Here is a 19,887-nt window from a genome sequence, read left to right on the forward strand (position 1 = left end):
TGTGGCAGCCCCTCAGATACTGGAAGACTGCTATCATGTCTCCCCTATTTCTTCTTTTCTTTAGACTAGCCAAACCCAAGTCCCACAGCCGTTCTTCTTATGTGTAAGGTCTCCAGGCCTTGGATCATCTTAATTGCTCTTCTCTGAATTTTTTCCCCAAACTCTCAACATCTTTTCTGTGACATGGTGACCAAAATTGGCTGCAGTATTCCAGGTGTGGTCTTACTAGGGCTTTGTAAAGCGGTAAGAAGAAAAACAGTAGTATTTTTTTAAAAAAACACCCAAAAAAAACCCCCAAACCCAACTTAACAACAAAAATCTGGGGTTCCATTGTGGCTGTAAGACGAGGACTACCTTGTATAAGGGGAGAAATGAGAATTTTGGGAAAAGAAGCGAAGTGGCGTTTTGTTGACACTGGGCTGGCCACACCTGTGCTGGAGAACCACACCCCCTTACTTACCTGATGGTCCCAGTGGGAGAAGGCAAAGGGCTGACCAGGCTCCGAAGATCCGGCTCCGGAATGTGGATCTTAAGCGGCGATATCTGGGGGTAGAGTGGCCGGAGTGGAGGAGATGCTGTGTCCTCTCTCGCCTCCTCTCTATGGTAGAGTGACGTGAACTGGATTTTGATGACTGTGCTTGGAAACCGAATGATACACCTGAGGGAGGGAGGGAAAAAAAAAACACACGGGTACAACTGAGTGTGTGAAACATCAACTGGAGTTAAACATCAGGCACTGTTTTAAAGCAAGGTCCCCAACCCCCAATGTGGACCGGTACCGGGCTGCGGCACGCCAGCAACCAGTCTACACAAACAAGCAAAGTCCCATCTGTGGAATGCAGGCAGCACACAAAACCACGCACACTCCGGTCCACACAAACAAGCAAAGACCCATCTGTGGAATGCAGGCAGCACACAAAACCACGCACTCTCCGGTCTGTTTCTCCACGGAACCATTAAAGGATGCAGAATTGGAGGGTCTTGATGTAGAACCAGATCTTGGGTCCCAAACCTTAGCCTGAAACTGACACCTCCATCAATGGGAGTTTAGCTAACAACTAGTATAGGTCAGGGGTAGGCAACCTTGGCTCTTTTATGACTCGTGGACTTCAACTCCCAGAATTCCTGAGCCAGCATGGCTCAGCTTGGAAACCTCTCCCTTTCCCCTCAGCGTGGCTGGCTCAGGAATTCTGGGAGTTGAAGTCCACGAGTCATAAAAGAGCCAAGGTTGCCTTCCCCTGGTATAGGTAATCCTTGACTTATGACTGCAACCGAGTCCAACATTCACGTTGTTAAGCAAGGCGGTTTAAGTGAGGGTTGGTCAGGTGATCAAAATTCAGATGGCTTAGCAACTGGCAGGTACTTAAGACGGTTGCAATATCCCAGGATCATGTGATTCCCTTTTGCGACCTTCTGACCAGCAAAAGTCAACCGGGAAGCCAGCTTCATTTAACAACCGTGTCACTAATTCAAGAACTGGGATGATTCGCAGTTAACAATCGTGGCGAGAAAAGTCGTAATAGGGGGGGCAAGGCTCACTTAACGAATGCCTCACTTAGCAACATAAAGTTTGGGCTCCGTTGTGGCGGTACGTCAAGGGCTGCCCCTACTGCAATTCTTTTGTGACTTCTTTTGAAAAGTCAGCTACCCACCCTGGGAATGCATGCAAAGCCCAAACAAGGAAGGACGAAGCAGAAGAAAAACAGTAGTATTTTTAAAAAAAACAAACCAAGGAACAGGAAGTATAAAAGACCGCAGTGTTTTTCTTTACTTAAGGGAGCCACCATAAAAAAAAGAGAGGAAAAGGAGAATTTTTTTTTAAAAAAACCCTGAAAGAAATCTGTAAAAAAAGAGCTGCTTCGGGGTTGATCCCTCTGTATTTCGCTTTCCCCCCGTTTTTTACAACTACAGCTCCCTGGGCTGCGGGAACTATAAGCAAACCCCAATAAAGAGGACTTCCATAAATCACAGCCAAACTGTAAATTCTACTGACATCTTAACATTACTGTTGCTTGGAAATATGTGCGTTGGAAAGCTTTGTTTACACTTAGGGATTTCTGTGGCGCTTGCAGCAATATTATCTCCAGGGCATAAGCCTGGTTAGTAAGCATGGGGGTCTTCTAAAAAAGACATACAGGCACAGACCATGATTCTGGGCACTCCATCATAAACTGTTGCCGTTTTTTACAGTTCAATTACTGAATGTAAATTATATATATTTTCTCCCCCTAAAGTCAGGCAAGCATTTGGCATTTTTGCCTACCTGTTCAAATGGAAGGGGTCCTTGGTGCTGTCAAAGCTTGGATGTTTTTTTGCAGATGTTTCATTACTCAAACTGGGTAACATCACCCAATGGCACTGATAACGTTACCCAGTTGGGTCATGAAATGTTTGGAAGGAAACAACCGAGATCAGAGAGCACCAAGGACCCCTCAGTTCTTCTTCTCCTCCTCCTCTCCACAAACCCTTCTCCCTTCTAGCACTGATAATGTTACCCAGTTGGGTCATGAAATGTCTGCAAGGAAACAATTGTGCGCAGAGAGCACCAAGGATCCCTCAGTCCTCCTCCTCCTGCTCAATTTTACAAACCCCAACGATCGTGAGTGTAAAAAGGTGTCATAAGTCACTCTCCCTAGTGCCTTTGTAACTGAACAGTCGCTAAATGAACTGTTGTAACTGGAGGACTTACATGTACTCCACCCTTTCCAAGCACGAACGCTTCTTACTAATCTATTTCTTTTAGTTGTGGTTGAAAAAGAATTCTTTTTTCAAAGCCCACTTTTTTTTTCTCTTTTAAACAAAATGAATTTACACGGGCGAGATTTTCATTCCCCATAGGCATCCACAGGATTTCTGAGCATGCCTTGATATCAAAGAACCTCACCGTATCTCCCGTAGAATAATGAGCGTTATTTGCAGCCTTGATAATAGCACAAGACATCTGGACACATTTAACAGCTCCGAGCTAGATTCGTCTCATCAGCGCAGGAAGGAAAATAAAACGACAACAAAACGAAATGCAATTGCTGTTTATTTTTCGCATTCCAGTTGCAATATTCTGGCCAATTTGGGGGCGGGGGGGGGGAGAGAAATTACATTTGTTCTTGGCCTCAAAACGAAGCACTAAAAGCTTTTTAGCTGGAAGAAACGGTCCCAAATGGTAAAAGTTCCCTTCCAGACCGTATTTGTAGCTGGACCATCATGTTAGCAAACAGCCGATGCGCACACAGTAAGATCTGCTCCTTGTCAGCTAGGATCTGAACTATTTAAATAGCTTAATGTACGGACGTGGCTTCACACTCTTTCTTGGAATCGGTTCTGAAGATCCATCTTTGTGGTTCTCCTCCCGATGCTTTCTTCCGAAGACTTGAATATGTGGACCTGGGGTTGTTTACATCGGTTGCGTGTATCCAAACATTCCTTTTGTTGACCAACTTCCATGCTCTGGTCTTTAGGACAAGGATGTCTCTTTGTGTTGTCCAGCAAAAAAGTGAAGTACATATTGGTGTCACGTCTTCTGCCAGAGTGGAGAAAGGCCTCCACTCCAGACTGGATCAGAGATCAGAAGACAGCAATTCGCCCATCTTAGGAAGAACAGGACATTTTTCCTGGCTAGGGTGCTAAGCTACAAGCGCCATTGCGCACATAAAAGGGTCTTGTCTGTGGGATCCTCGTTGCTCTCTGAGCTTGGCGGTTTTCTTGCAGCCGTTTCATGACCCAACTGGGGACCATCATCAGTGCTAGAAGGGAGTGGAGTTTGTGGGATGGAAGAGGAGGAGGAAGAGGACTGTGGGATCTTGGGGCTCTCTGAGCTTGGTGGTTTCCTTGCAGACAGTTCATGAGCCAACTCGGTAACGTCATCAGCGCTAGAAGAGAAAGGGGTTTGTGGGATGGAGGAAGAGGAATGTGGGGTCCTTGGTGCTCTCTGAGCTTGTTTTCTTGCAGATGTTTCATTACCCAGCTAGATAACATTATCAGTGCTAGAAGAGAAAGGGGTTTCTGGAGAGGAGGAGGAGAAAGACTGTGGGGTCTTTGGTGCTCTCTGAGCTTGGTTGTTTCCATGCAGACGTTTTATGACCCAATCAGGTATCACCATCAGCACTAGAAGGGACTGGCATTTGCAGAGTGGAAGTGGAGGAAGAGGAGGAGGACACTGTGGCTCTTTGGGGCTCTCTGATCTTGGTGGTTTCCTTGCAGACATTTCATGACCCAGCCAGGTAACATCATCAGCGCTAGAAGGGACTGGCATTTGCAGAGTGGAGGAGGGGATCCATTGCAATTTTGGCCGTTAACTCAAGGACTATCTGTATTTTAGCAGCCCCAAACAGGATGGAAGACCATCAAACAGGGCTCCCCATAAGATTGATTAAAGGATCTTTTCTAAGTCCTTGACTTACAACCATTCATTTAGCGACCGTTCAAAGTTAGAACAGCACTGAAAAAATTGACCTAGAGCCGTTTTTCACACTCAACGACCGTCGCAACAGCTTCAGGGTCACGTGATCAAAATTCAGCTGCTTGGCAACTGACTCATATTTATGACGGTCGCAGCGTCCAGGTGTGTGTGTGTGTGTGTGTGAAGTGATTCCCTTTGCTGACAAGCAAAGTCAATGGGGAAGTCAGATCCGCTTAACAACCCTATAACTAACTTAACTGCAATATTTACTTAACAACGGTAGCAAGAAAGTTGGTAAAATGGGGCAAAACTCAAACTTAACCGCTGTCTCGCTTAGTGACAGAAATTTTGGGCTCTGTTGTGGTCATACGTCAAGGGCTACCTGTACAGACCACATTCTCTGATCGTGAAGTAGGGGAGAGAAGCTTAAAAGGGCAATAAAAGGAGGCTGGGAAAAGCTGCCGTTTCACATTTGGCTATGGAAATATATTCGGTGCTGTCCCATTTGCACCCCCAGCGCATCCATTATTTTTTTTAAGGAGCCTTGGACTCTGGGAAGAAAAATATTTAATAACCCCCCTTTTTCCTGAAATAGAGCCTGCACAGACACCCGTTCCAATTCCACCCCATTGTTTAAGCGAACAAGTCATAACAACGCTGCTTGGCCAACGTTTTTCCTACCAAAGTGAACATCAGCGTTAAGAAATACAAGACGTTGTTTTAAAAAGGAGGAGGAAAAAAAGAAAAAAAGGTGGGGGGAACCCAACTGTGCTTGCCAAAAAGGGGGTTATAAAAAAAACTTCTGTTTTTTTCTACAACTTCAGCTGCAAAACGCTTCTTCCTTCTTCCCTTCTAGACGGGTGAGACGAATAAGCTACGATTCGTGGTTCTGGATGGTGGAATCTGACCATCTCCCAACTTACCAACAGAATAACAAGAGTTGGAAGGGACCTTGGAGGACTTCTAGTCCAACCCCCTCCTCAAGCAGGAAACCCTATACTATTTCAAACAAACATTCAACATTCAAACCAGCTTCTCCTTGCTTTGCAGGATGGCTCATGGGTAACCTGTTTGTCCTCTTGAGGAATATAAGGATTGTGTGGTGTCTGTTCCCAGGGAGAAGTAGGGGCCCTACACACCACAAACGTGCCCCAATCAATGCCCGCTCAATAAAAAAGGACAGGAACAGGGAGAAGAATTTCTTCAGAACTTTCCTGGTGACACCAAAGCCCAGCGAATTACTGACCCTCAAGATATATTTTGAGAACCAACACAAACCTGTTTCCACCCCCAGATACCCAAAGTAAATCCGAAAAACCACACAGCACAACAGTTTACTGTTCCTCAGAGGACCTCAGCGAAGTACTACAAGATTACACAAAGCTAAGCGGGTGCCGCTTCAGAATATCTGCTTGCTAAGTGCTAATTGTGCCCTGGGGCGCAACTTTTAGGAGGTGCCAGTTTGCTCAACAGCCTCCTGTTATGGGACAACCTCCACTCCAGATTTCAAAGAGGGTTTTTTTTGGGGGGGGGGGTTAGAACGAAGAGGGTGCAAGTCAACTCCAGCTTCTTCACTGAACTTCGTGTGGTTGAGAAGATTGTCTCCAGATTGTCTCCTACTCAACCTAGTTACGGCTCCCCGCAGCCAACGGCAGTTGAGGAACATTTCAATCCGATGCGAGGTGGGAATATTTGCATTCCTGCTGGATGATTCAGCCAAGATCATCCCCGCCTCGTCAAAGACGGGCTGTCGTTGCAATTTGGCAGCGGTTTGGTGTCCTTTCCATCAACGGCCACTCAAGGAAATCAGAAGGGAAACAGTTGCGTAGTTGTGTCTGATTTCTAAGTACCGGTTGCATCACATTTCATTCATATTCATTCAGGATATAAACGGAGAGCAAAGCCCGTTCCTGCCTAACACTGATGATGTTACCTGGTTTGGGTAATGAAACGTCTGCAAGAAAACAAGCCAGCTTAGAGAGCACCAAGGATGATGATGATGATGATGATGATGATGATGATGATTCTTCTTCTTCTTCTTCTTCTTCTTCTTCTTCTTCTTCTTCTTCTTCTTCTTCTTCTTCTTCTTCTTCTTCTTCTTCTTCTTCTTCTTCTTCTTCTTCTTCTTCTTCTTCTTCTTCCTCCTCCTCCTCCTCCTCCTCCTCCTCCTCCTCCTCCTCCGTGTGAAGCGTTTTCTATCTCTTCACACGGAGTTTTCCAACTCACCTTGCCCTGATGACGTGACCTACTAGGGCAATGAAATGTCTGCCCGCAAACCACCAAGTTCAGGAAGCATCATAAACTTTTCTAAGACATAAAGATAGTCCTCAACTTACAACCGTTCATTCAATGACCATTCAATGGCGGTGAAAAAAGTGACTTATGACCGTTTTTCACACTTACGACCGTTGCAGCATCCCCGCGGTAACGCCATCAAAATTCAGGCGCTTGGCAACCGACTCATATTTAGCACAGTCGCAGTGTCCCGGGGTGTGTGTGTCTCACGTGATCCCCTTTTGCGACCTTCTAATAAGCGAAGTCAATGGGGGCAGCCCGATTCACTTAGCGACGGGGTTGCCAATTTTACAACTGCAGCAATTCACTTAACGGCAAGAAAGGTCGCAAAACGGGCCCAAAATTGTGTTTTCCTTAGCAACGGAAATGTTGGGCGGGGGGCTCAACTGTGGTCGTAAGTTGAGGACTTCCTCTACCTGGTATTTGGAAAGGCAGAAGGGAACGGGGCATGTGGAGCCTGGCTGTTGCCTTCTGCACTCGCTCTCTTCCCGTGTCAATAAATCTCCACTCGGCTGTTTGAACAATGATTAATAATAAACAGACTTCAACAGAGAGGATATTAGGAGCCCTGAAAACAGCGGAGAATAGAATAGAATGGAGCTAGAAGGGACCTTGGAGGTCTTCTAGTCCAGCCCCGTGCTCGAGCAGAACCTGTATCATTTCAAACAAATGATTGTCTAGTCACTTCTTAAAAATCTCCATTGAGCGCCCACGATTACAACCGCTGCAGCATCCTCCACCCCCCACCCCCCGCAGGACGAGAAGCAACGGATGGAAACTAATCAAGGAGAGAAGCAACTTAGAACTAAGGAGAAACTTCCTGACAGTTAGAACAATTAACCAGTGGAACAACCTGCCTCCAGAAGCGATGAATGCTCCAACACTGGAAGTTTTTAAGAAGAGACTGGACAGCCGTTTGTCTGAAATGGTATAGGGTTTCCTGCTTGAGCAGGGGGCTGGACTAGAAGACCTCCAAGGTCCCTTCCAACTTTATTATTATTATTATTATTATTATTATTATTATTATTATTATTATTATTATTATTATTATTATTATTGATGCTGGAAGCGTCCCGGGATCACGTGATTTTCCTTTCGCGACCCGGCATTCTGGACCAGCAGAATTGGGTTTGGGATTGCGAGATTTTTCTAACTCTAATTTGCATCGGGGTAACTCTATTTATCTATCTATCTATCTATCTATCTATCTATCTATCTATCTATCTATCTATCTATCTATCTATCTATCTATGGGTCCATTCATCATCTATCTATGGGTCCATCCATCATCTGTCTGTCTATTCATCATCTATCTATCTATGGGTCCATCCATCATCTACCTCCCTACCTACCTATATATGGGTCCATCCATCATCTATCTACCTACCTACCTACCTATATATGGGTCCATCCATCATCTATCTGGGTCAATCATCTATCTATCTATCTATCTATCTATCTATCTATCTATCTATCTATCTATCTATCTATCTATCTATCTATCTATCTATCTATCTATTTAAAAAAAGTTATTTTTTTAAAAAGGGGTGGTGGGGGAGACTTCTGAGGAGCAGCAGCTGGCTCCTTCAAAGAAAACTTTGCAGTGATGAATGGCCCATTAAGGAGAAAGTGGAGGGCAGAGCAAGTGTAATTTACATAACAATCAAACCAGTCTGGTGTATCCAGGAAAGATGCTAACACAATGATTCTCCTTGGGAGATTTTGCTATTAAGCTGCTTTATGAACTGGGCTCTGGGAAAATCGGTTTGCATTTTGCTCCTCTGGAGTGTGAAAGTGTCTGAAGACTTGGAGAGAAAAAGAAATGGAAAAAAAATCTTTTTTTTTTTTTGCTCCGGGCTACCAAAGCAGAACTATTATTGTCCAAAAATATTAGATATTTTTCTATCGAGTCCTGCGGGGAGAGGAGAGACAATCTGAAGGGGGTTGAAATGTTGTGGCTTGGAGGCAGTCACTAAGCGATCGGTCGTTAAGTCGAGGACCAAATTGGTGTTTAAGGGAGATTACAAGTGTACGGTGGTCTTCAATTTATAACCATTCTCTTAGTGACCGTTTGAAGTTAACAACGGCACTGAAAAAAGGGACTTAGGATGGTTTTTCCCACTTACGACCGTCTCAACATCTTTTTTACATCGTGGTGACCAAAACTGAATGCAGTATTCCAAGTGTGGCCTTACCAAGGCATTGTAAAGTGGTATTAATACTTCACGTGATCTTGATTCTATCCCTGTTAATGCAGCCTAGCACTGTGTTGTCCTTTTTGGCAGCTGCAGCACACGGCTGGCTCCTATTTAAGGGATCGTCCACTAGGACTCCGAGATCCCTCTCACAGTTGCTACTCTTACTACATGTAGAGCAGTGTTATGCAACCTTCGTTGCTTGAAGATGTGTGGAAAAGTCCCCCCCCTTTTTTTTAGCGATGTTGTAATTTTGAACGGCCACTTTGCAAACAGTTGTAAGTCAAGAAGCGTCTGTACTCAAATTCTTCCAAACTTACAAGGCCACTGGACGGAGACCGACAACAGAACTCAGACCGAGAGAATGGCATTGTGGCATTGCACCACATCTGTCTCCTGGTTTTGATGAAGCCTCGGTGCAGACACTACTTTGCATTATTAAAAGCTGTCTTATTATCATTGAGAATGAATCAGAGACAAACTACATTCCTATCGTCCCATCTTCCTGGTTCACGAGGAACAAACCCAGATGGGCTGAGATAATTCTTAATCTGGTTCCAGGAACTTCAATTTGAAGCCAAAGGGACGGAATATCAAGGATTTATCTCAGAAGAATGTCGAGATATTACCACACAGAAACTGTGCTGTTTTTAGTACAACAACCTGAATAACTGCTCTATCATGCCAAAGCGCAGATCTCTACGATTCTAGAGAGAGTGCAGAGTGCAGAGCAACAAAGAGGATCAGGGGACTGGAGGCTAAAACATATAAAGAGTGGTTGCTGGAATTGGGTATGTCTAGTTTAATGAAGAGAAGGACGAGGGGGGACATGATAGCAGTCTTCCAGTATCTCAAGGGCTGCCCCAAAGAAGAGGGAGTCAAGCTAGTCTCCAAAGCCCCTGAAGGCAGGACAAGAAGCAACGGATGGAAACCAACCAAAGAGAGAAGCAACCTGGAACTAAAGAGGAATTTTCTGACAGTTAGAACAATTAACCAGTGGAACAACCTGCCTCCAGAAGTGGTGAATGCTCCATCACTGGAGGTTTTTAAGAAGAGACTAGACAGCCATTTGTCTGAAATGGTGTAGGGTTTCCTGCTTGAGCAGGGGGTTGGACTAGAAGACCTCCAAGGTCCCTTCCAACTCTGTTATTCTAACTATGGTTTGTTGAAGAAAGCATGACGCAGTAAACCAAAAACAATTACTCTTTAGTGTGACTTGTAAACCCAAACACTGGTGCTTCCATTCGGTAGACACTATGTTGGTAAGAGAACTGCCAGATGCAAAACTTAAAAAAACCCAACCAAACAAAAAGGTTAAAACATTTGTATAAAAATGGTTTGTTTCATTTTGGTTTAGCCTGTTGTATAAATCTAGCTATGCTGTTTTGGAAGTCATGGTTATCAAGCTTGTGCGCAATCAGGAAGTCATGCTTTATTGAAGTAATTGTGGTTAAAAACCAAGGTTATCAGATTTTGGATCTTAATCGTAACTTTATCGGAGCCTGCTTGCTGGTACCCACTATTTTTGTGAAGCGTTTCAGTTTCATTTAATGCAATTTGCCCACTCAAATGAACCGGGGAAGCATAGAAACAGGGCGGAATTAAAAGCCACAACCCCCCACAGGTGGTTTATCTGCTTGCTTTGAGCATCTCTACCTTTAGATGATCCTCTCTACAAACCAAACATCAAAGGAGCTCGTATGACAGCGAGCCAAGCTGCAGCCTCAATTTTTATAAAATTCATAACCTTGATTGGATGGGAGCATGGAAACTTTTCCAAGACCCCATTAACACCCCTAGGTGCATCTTCCTTCTGACCTAATCTTGGATTTGCTGCAAATATCTGTGGCATCCAGCCGACAAAACCTGTGTTAGATTTGTTTGTGAAACCTGGAAGCGAGAAATCAAATGACAGTCTTGGTTCGCTGCAAATGTGGCCTCCAAGCAACAAGGCTTGCTTTTAAGATTTTTGTGTGTTCGTGTGTTGTGAACTCTGGAAACGAGAAACCTTGGTTTGCTGCAAACACCTGTGGCATCCATTTCAGACAGCTAGCTTTGAGACATTTGTGGTCAAATCTCGCCGTAAGAGGACTAATATAAACTTTGGGGTAAAAACAACGGCAGCTGACGTCATGTGCGAAATGCACCACTTTTGGAGGAATCCCACACTCGTTCACTCCATCGTGAAAACAAGCCTCTTTCCATGCCTGAACGGTCTCCAGGGACGAGAATTTCAGATTAATTCAGAGCAGTCGAGACGCCCTCGGCTTTCAGAGATCAATGTTTTCTTTTTCTGGGTTCTTCCTGTTCTCGAGGAAACCGCTCGGCGTAAAAGTTGCTTTCACTGCCTTCCTTGGAGCAATTTCACGTTTTTTGTTACTTCTTTGTTCAAGGTGCCCGTTTGCAAAAGCAGACAGAAGCGGACAACAACACAGCTACTACGAAACCTGAATCCCCACCAGCTCTTGCTGAGATTTATGTCGCAGGGAAATAGAAACTCACAAGGCTGTTTATATTTTCCAACACAGCCGAAGGGGAGAAGAGAGAAACGCACAACCCCTTAAGCGCCAGAGATTTTTTCTCAACGGAAGGGTTTTAACCAGAAAAGGAGCAGAAAAACACAAAGCGACTTGAAGTGCATTTCCTAAAAAACACAGAAAATCCAGGCTAATCATTAAACCCGCACCAGGATGATTGAATGTCTCCTTAGAGCATTAATTCTGGAGCTGATCTGGCCTCCGATATCTGCGCTCTGCAGGCCTGGAAGGTAACTGGCGAGTTCTCTTCAATAACAAATACGGTGAAATATTTTAAAATAGTCCTCGGCTTTCAACGCAACTGCGATCAGAACTTCCCTTGCTAAGCCAGGCGGTTGTTAAGCCGTACCTGATTTTATGACCTTTTGGCCACGTTGTTAAACGAATCACTGCCCTTGTGAAGGGAATCTGATGGTCATTAAGAGAATCTGACTTCTTTTGCTGAATCTGCTTGTTTGGTAGCCAGCTGGGAAGATTGCAAATGGGGATTGTGTGACCCCCCCAAGGATGCTGCAACCACTGCAAAACACAGGCTGGTGGCCAAACGCCTGGGTGTCGGTCACGTGACCACGGAGGCGCTGAGACGGTTGTAAGTGCGAGGACCGATTGTAAGTAACTTGAAACAGTTGCTCAATGAAGTGTCAGATTGATTTGGAAAAAAAAAATGCTTGCACCAACGGAAGAGAGGGTGGGGGGGGGGGTTCATTTTATTAAATTTGTGTTCCTCCAGGAGTTAAAGATATAAAGATACAAAGCAATATTGTCTCCTCCAGTTTTTTCCAACAACCCTGGAAGGTAGGCCAGGCCAAGAGCCAGCAATTGGCCGCAACTCACTCAAAGATCTCTGAGGGGTTTTTTTGCTCTGGGTCGTTGCCCTGGTTTTCATTTTATTAAATCTGTGTTCCTCCAGGAGTTAAAGAACTAAAGATACAAAGCATATTGTCTCCTCCAGTTTTTTCCAACAGCCCTGTGAGGTAGGCCAGGCCAAGAGCCAGCAATTGGCCACTCCAAGAACTGTGTGAGTTTCCTTGGTTTGGATCCAACAGCACAATCATTAACCTGGTTTATTGGTCACAAGCTGGTCACTAGTTCATCTTCCACAATCCCTCCTACAGTGTTTAGCTTTTCCTGCAAACTCCCCTAAGCCACAGTTACAGTCAAACTCCTGGCAGGCAGCTGGCTTTAACAAACCAAGATCTACTACAAACCCTAATTTAGGCCCAAGTAAATACAGGTAGTCCTTGACTTACAACGGTTCATTTAGTGACTGTTCAAATTTGCAAAGGCACTGAAAAAAGTGACATGTGACTATTTCTCACAGTTATGACCTTTTTAGCATCCCCAGGACCAGAGGATCCAAATTCAGACACTTGGCCACTGCTTCATACTTATGACGGTCGCGGTGTCCCAAGGTCACCGGATCCCCTTTTGCGACTTTCTGACAAGCAAAGTCAACGGGGAAGCCAGCTTCACTTAACAACCGAGTTTGGGCTCAATTGTGATCGTAAGTCAAGGACTACCAGGATATAAATATTGCCCTTGAGAAGGAAACCTTGTTTTTCAACTCTTCGATCCAGCTCCTGTGGCCCAAAGACAGAAATTCTTGCTAGCGGAGTCTATTTATAAAGCGTCTCTCGATCTTCGGTCCCCCGACGGTGGAAAGGCTAACACAAAACGGACAAATATCTCAGCTGCTTCTTTCTGTCCTGCCAAAAGTCCCGTGTAAAATCTCTGCGGAAACCCATTTTAAACTACAGCCGTAGTCTGCAGGAAAATATACCGCAGACCTGTAACATACATGTGGAATTTCCTTTCCTGCAGGGTCTACCCTCCCCCTGGAATCTGTGACCCAAAACATATAGGAAGGGTTTGCAAGCCCAAAAATAAATAAATAAATAAAAACCCAGAAGTAATTATATCCATGTGCTCAGCCAGATCCAAACTGAGTTTCAAGTTTTAGCCTGGAAAGGAAAACACGCCACACGTTTTGAGGCCTGGTCTGTGAGCACGCACCAAATGCAAGGAAAACTGGAACTGTTTACCTGCGAGAAACCACAGGGCAAATTCCATTTAAGGGGAGGGGAAAAAAAAGCAAGCCAGCAAGAAGGGGGTAGGAAATATTGCATCATCGGCTTTACAACTGGAAAGGGTGGAGTCTGGGGTTTATTTACCCTGATCATAAACAGCAGCTGAGAAAGCCTTATGTTTTTTTTTTCTCCCCCCTTCGGCAGAATTATTAGCAGCCTAGAAATCAGGAAACCAAATAAAAGCTTTTTAAACATTGCTTTTTAAAATTCCTTTGCCAAATGAAAATAAAAGGGAATGCATTTTAAAATTTCTTTGCAATTAAAACAAAGTAAAAGGCACTGCATGTTAAAATTTCTGTGCTAATTAAAATAAAGGGCACTGCTTTTTAAAATTGCTTTGCCAATTAAAACAAAAGACATTGCTTTTTAAAATTTCTGTGCAAATTAAAACAAAAGGCACTGCTTTTTAAAAATTTCTTTGCCAATTAAAATAAAAGGCAGGGCTCCCCAACTTTTCCCCCCCTTCATTACCAAAACTTATCAAACAGCCCTTTTACACATTTCATGTTCCTGTTGTGATGGATGACAGGTTCCTGTGTCGCTACCCAAAAGGGGGAAAATATACACTTTTATCCCATTTTGCATAATTTACGCAGGTGTGAAAAACACGGTTACAAGCGTTTGGAAGGGGAAAGATGTTGCTGGGGCATTTTAAAAACAAATCAATCATGCAAAAGACAAGTTGCTGCCTTTCCCAGGCTCTTAATTTGGCACCCGTTGCAAATTTAGCAGAGAGAGAGGAAGTTAATTGAGGGGGCACCGACGCCAAGCAGGAAGGGAAAAGTCAGCCATGTTTTACAAGGAGAAATTAATTGCCCTGATAAAGAGTCCCAGATTTTTTTTCCCCCTGGAACAAAAATATTTCCAAGCCCAGATTGCCTTGGGGAAAAGCAACGAGCCCGGAATGGGTCACCCAATATCCAAATGCAAGAAAACAGCTTGCAGTTATGTAACTTTGTGTATTTTTTTTTTTTTAAAAAAGAGAGAGAGAGAGAAAAGATTAATTTGGAGGCTGGTGACAAAAAGCCAACCAGGCTATAAGGTTTCAAGTCCGAAAGATGCCACTTTTTGCCAATTCTTTCCATGTTTATTTGTTTTTACAATAAATGTGTTTTTTTCCTACAAGCATGTTTTATTGTATTACTTTGTTGCTTGTATGTATCTTGAGAGCTTCTGTACTTGTGTGTCCCATCACAACTGGCCTATAAAAGAGTATTCCGTTCTATTTATTTACCAAATTTCTACACTGCCCACCCCACTTGTGTGCATTGTAGACTATCTTCTGCCTATTATTTTCATGTTTATTTTTATTTTATGTATTTAACTAATTTCTACACTATTCAACACACTTGTGTATATCTGGGACATCTTCTCCCTATTCTTTCCATATTTTTATTTTATGCATTTAACAAATTTCTATACTGCCTATCACACTTCAGTGCCTATTCTTTCCATGTTTATTTATTTTTACAATAAATGTGTTTTTTTACAAGTTATGTTTTATTGTATTACTTTGTTGCTTGTATGTATACTGAGAGCTTCTATACCAGAGAGAAATTCCTTGTGTGTCCCATCACAACTGGCCTATAAAGAGTATTCTATTCTATTTATTTAGCAAATTTCTATACTGTCCACCCCTCTTGTGTGCATTGTAGACTATCTTCTGCCTATTCTTTCCATGTTTATTTTTATTTTATGTATTTAGCAAATTTTTATACTGCCCACCACACTTGTGTATATCTGGGACATCTTCTTCCTATTCTTTCCATGTTTATTTATTTTTATTGTATATATTTAGCAAATTTCTACATCTGTCCATCACTATATCTTCAGCTTATTCTTTCCATGTTTATTTATTTATTTTTTTTAACAATTTTCTATACTGCCTATCACAAGAGAGTGCCTCTGGGCTGTTTACCCAAAAAATTCAATTACAAAAATGGTGCAAATTGCAGGCACCAATGACTATCTTACAATCAAACAACTACAGGTAAGGCAAAAATTGGACACCTTATTGGGAAGATTGCACCTCGCCCAAACTCCTGTTTCGTAGCTACTTTGCAAAAATAGCAATCGTCCATTGGAAAATTATCTTGGAGGGAGAGAAGTTAGCAAACTCTTGGGCATTACTGCTTCCTTTTACTGTTTCCAAAGCACACACGTTTGTGGCACACGTAACACATGCACAAACGCTGAGCCTGAAACCACACTGAGCTACTGTGACACGCAACATGGAGGCTACAAATATCAAGAACTCTTTTAATGATGCCCACAAGTCAACAGGCTGGGCTGACACATTTCATCAAACCATAGTTTGCTTAATCCTTGGTCCGTCAACTCACCCCCCACTGGATAGTGTACCCATCTATGCTGAGCCATAAACCATGGTTTGCCAATGATCAAGCCAGGTAAGACTCACTTTTATGCAACCACCCATGTGAACAAACATTTCTATGTTTGTAAAGAGCAGCCCCTGCATCCATCACAATCCTGCATCGGTCAAGAAACTGTGTTCAATTTCATTTTATATCCCCAAAATGTATTTATGGGATCCAGCTGTTGCTGGGACATTCTTTTCCCCCCCCATTCCTACAAACCAAAATCCTTCAAGGAATTTCCAAACATGGACTGTTTTATACCCCAATAGCAGAAAACTCTCTGCTAAAAAACTTATATTTAATTACCATCCAGAGGCAGATCTAAATACAAGAGATCTGCTATCTAAATCCATTTTTTTCCTCTTCCAATCAGAAAATAAACTCAAAATAAATAAACTCCTTCTTTAAACACCTGCACCACTTTTTACACAATTATTCCCCATCCTGAGGTCACGGGATGGCTTTTTTTTCATAAAAAAAAGACAACCCACCACTTTCTGCCCCATATTGGTGCTTTAATTTACCAGGTTTGGACAGAAGAGTGTTCACACAATTCCTTGTTCCGATTCAGGCAGCTTCATCTCGGTTTATTGCCCAAACTTCAATGGGCTGGGTTCGTGTAACAGGCAAAAACTTTTTTCCCAGGAAGGAGAAGGGAGACTTAGAATTTCACCAGCCATTTGTCCGAAATGGTATAGGGTTTCCTGCCTGAGCAGGAGGTTGGACTAGATGACCTCCGAGGTCCCTTCCAACTTTATCATCATTATTATTATTCCTCATCATCTGACACTTTCAGGAATGTTCTTTCTGCTTTTAAAAATGTTCTTTCTACCCTGTTTCTGTAGCCTTAGGACAAGGGCTGTCTTTATTATTATTATTTATTTCTTTTTCTTTGCATTTATCTCTATGCCAGAGATTCTTAACTTTGGCAGCTTTTAAGAGGTGTGGACTTCAACTCCCAGAATTCCCCAGCCAGCCCATGAGTTGGTCGAAGAGCCGAGCCAAAGGTTTAAAATCCATTTTTTAAAAAAAAAATCCTACAGACCCTGTTCTTTTATCATCTGAAGGATTCCATTTCCAGGCCCAAATTTTTCCAGAATAACAGCTCCAATTTTACACATTGTTTGGGTGGCTTTCTACTTCCTTCAGAGGGAATATCAACATTCATACTAAAGGCATTCTGTTTTTTCCCCTCTTAAAATTGAAAATATTTTTCCCCCTCGCTCGCTTGGAATTTTGACTGGAAAAGTCGAGGAATCTCATTCTTACCATCGTCACTTTAAATACTCCCCCCTCCTTTAAAACCCTCCTTTTCATTTGTTAGTTCCCCTATTACACACTCATAATTAGCTCTCAGGACCACCCACATTAAAATCCTTTTGAAATTCCGGTTGTTCTGCTCTGAAATACCCCAATGCTTTCCGTTGGGATCCAGATCTAGCAGACTATAACTGCTTAAAACAGGAGTGTGCAACCTTAACAACTTTAAAATTTGTGGACTTCAGCCATGTTGGCTGGGGAATTCTGGGAGTTGAAATCTACAGGTCTTAAAAGTTGCCAAGGTTGGAGACTTCTTGTGTAGAAAAGAGATATTAGCTCATCATTCTGGGCTTCAAACGTGCTTTAGACTAGGGATGTGCGAGGTGGCCACTTTAAGACTCATGGACTTTCAAGTCCCAAGCCAGCAATTCTGGGAGTTGAAGTCCACAAGTCTTAAAACTGCCACGGTTGGGGCACTCCTTGTTTAGAAAATAAAGCTGGTTTAGTGTGAACTACTTTCCAAACAATTTTATAAACCCAAACAAAGCAAAAATATCCAAGACTGCTCCAAAAGGCAACTTTTGCACGATAGGATTTAAATATCAACATGTGCAGAATTTTTGTTGTGCTTTTTTGTCCTTTTCTAATTTCCCCGGAGGCCTGTAGCAGCGAAGGTGCTGGATTAAAAGCAGAAAAAACACACACCCCCCTCCTTCTCTCAGGCCCTAACAAACGCTACTCCGGAAAATTCACTTCCGACAACTTTGCCAAGAAAATTCACATGGAGCAGGCCGGAAGGACTATTAACAACAGAACAAGCAACACGCGTTGTGCCTTTTCACAACCAGGCTGGGACGGCGAAAGAACAGAGGAGAAAATGGAAGCAAGACACCCGGATTCTATATTATATCTGAGTTTAATTTGGACTGTAAAGCACGCACAATTCATGCATTCTTATGGCCCTAAAAAGCAACATTACGCCATGTTACATGCGGCGATCAGGGACAACAGCCCCCCCCCCCATCCCAATTCTGGAAACACCACGGTTGCCTTCACACCTCTTACAAAGCTGAATTGTGGATTTGTTTACTTTTGGCTGGGTTGGCTGTTTGTTCATTAAGCTGCTTAGCTTCCACCCTTGGTGTCCAGTATCACCCCCAATCTCTTCAATTTGCAGGCTGCTGCTTGAGATTGATGGTCAAGAGGGACCTCTGTCCTTTCCCAAGGACCCCAAAGTAGGGTTTCTGCCTGGGGGGGGGTTGGTCTGGACTCCCCACTTTCCTCCTCTTTCTTTCTAAATAGACCTGAGGTGGTGCTCCCAGCAGCTGACTTCGGCTAATTAATTAAGCAATGACTGGTAGGAGAAATGACCCTATAACAGGAAGGGTTCCCCACTATGGGCGTGGAGAGTCGGGGGTGAAGTTTCTCCAGTCCTTCAACGCTCCCCCCCACTCCTCTAAAAGACCCTCCAATTTCTTCCCCTTCTCTAAGCTAGACCAGGAAACCTACCATGTAAACGCCTTCCAGATGCAAGGCCTAGCCACTTCCTCTGGCTTTGATTCCCCACCCCATCAAGGCCCACCCCCCCAAAGGCTTTTTAAAAGAGACCCCTGTTTTGGGGGTTCACCCACCCCGCTGAACCAGCATGCAAGGCCAGTAGGTGCCTTCTGATAACCTGCCACGGATGGAGCCTGTTGGGCGAACCTATCCACGAGGCCATTCCACGATTGAAGTCGTTGCTCCCTCCCCCCCATCATTTAGGGGTGCATGCACCTCCTCTGTGTCCTTAAGGAGGGTCCAGTGGATTGTGCGAACCCCATAGCACCATCCCGACTCTGTCAGGAGTTGGATGAAGAACGAATGTCAGACAAAACTCAAAACACCGGCCCCCTGCAAGGTAGGCCTGCCTTCCCCAGCCAGAGTCCCCTTCTCAACCGTGGTCCCCTTCTTCCAGAGGGACACCCCCTTTTCAGAGGCTCCCCTCTCCCATTCCCAGACCTTTCCTGGGTAGGGGGGAGCCCCTTCCTCTCCAGCCTGCCTTGCAAATGCCTCTTCCCACGACCCCCCCCCCACAAACATACAACACAAACATACACACAGACACACAGAATGCCTGCCAAGCGCGCTTGGGGAACGCCGGTTATTCTTGCCCCTTTCCCAAGACCGCGACTCGCCCGCGCGCGCAACGAGCCCTGTCAACAAATCCTCCCGCACCGGCCCCGACACGTGTCGGCCCCCTCCCTCCCTTCGGAACCGCCCACCCGCGCGTCGTCTCCTCCTCCTCCTCCTCCTCCTCTCCCCCCCCCCTCCGTTCGCCTAGCTGCATCCCCAACCGGGCCCGCGGCGGGCGCCACCGCCATCCCCAGCCGCTCCTCCTCTCCTCCTCCCGCGCCGGCCGGCACTTACTGCGGGGGCAGCTGGAGGGGCGGCCCGCCCCGCCGCTGGAAGGCGCCGTCGACGAAGACGCCGTTCTTGCCGAGGCAGCGGAGGAAGAAGTGGGGCGCGCGGAAGGCCAGCTCCAGGTGGCGGCGGGAGATGAAGCTGGAGTGGCCCATGTGCACGTCCACCGCGCCCTGCGAGGAGTTGCGCCCGATGCTCACCGCCGCCTGGCGCATCAGGAACTCGAAGTCGCGGCCCTGCAGCCGGGCCAGCGGAGCCCCGCCGCCGCCGCCGCCCGAGGAGGAGGAGCAGGAGGCCGAGGAGGGAGCGGCGGCCATCAGGGGCAGCAGCAGCGGCGGC

General features: G+C 44.7%; 1 protein-coding gene across 1 annotated transcript in view; it reads right to left on the reverse strand.

Moving 5' to 3' along the window:
- The window catches only part of FOXK1 (forkhead box K1), a 39,679-nt gene extending 19,814 nt beyond the window's left edge, over positions 1–19,865 (reverse strand). Inside the window, exons 1-2 of the mRNA XM_015819516.1 lie at positions 19,555–19,865; positions 461–658 (exon numbers count right to left, since the gene is read on the reverse strand). Of these exons, the coding sequence (XP_015675002.1) occupies positions 461–658; positions 19,555–19,865 (509 nt within the window). The remainder of the gene's footprint in view (positions 1–460; positions 659–19,554) is intronic.
- Between the last annotated feature and the right edge of the window lie 22 nt (positions 19,866–19,887).

The sequence above is a fragment of the Protobothrops mucrosquamatus genome, unplaced genomic scaffold, assembly GCF_001527695.2.
Source record: "Protobothrops mucrosquamatus isolate PMUCROS unplaced genomic scaffold, P.Mucros_1.0 scaffold942, whole genome shotgun sequence".
NCBI classification, from domain to species: domain Eukaryota; kingdom Metazoa; phylum Chordata; class Lepidosauria; order Squamata; family Viperidae; genus Protobothrops; species Protobothrops mucrosquamatus.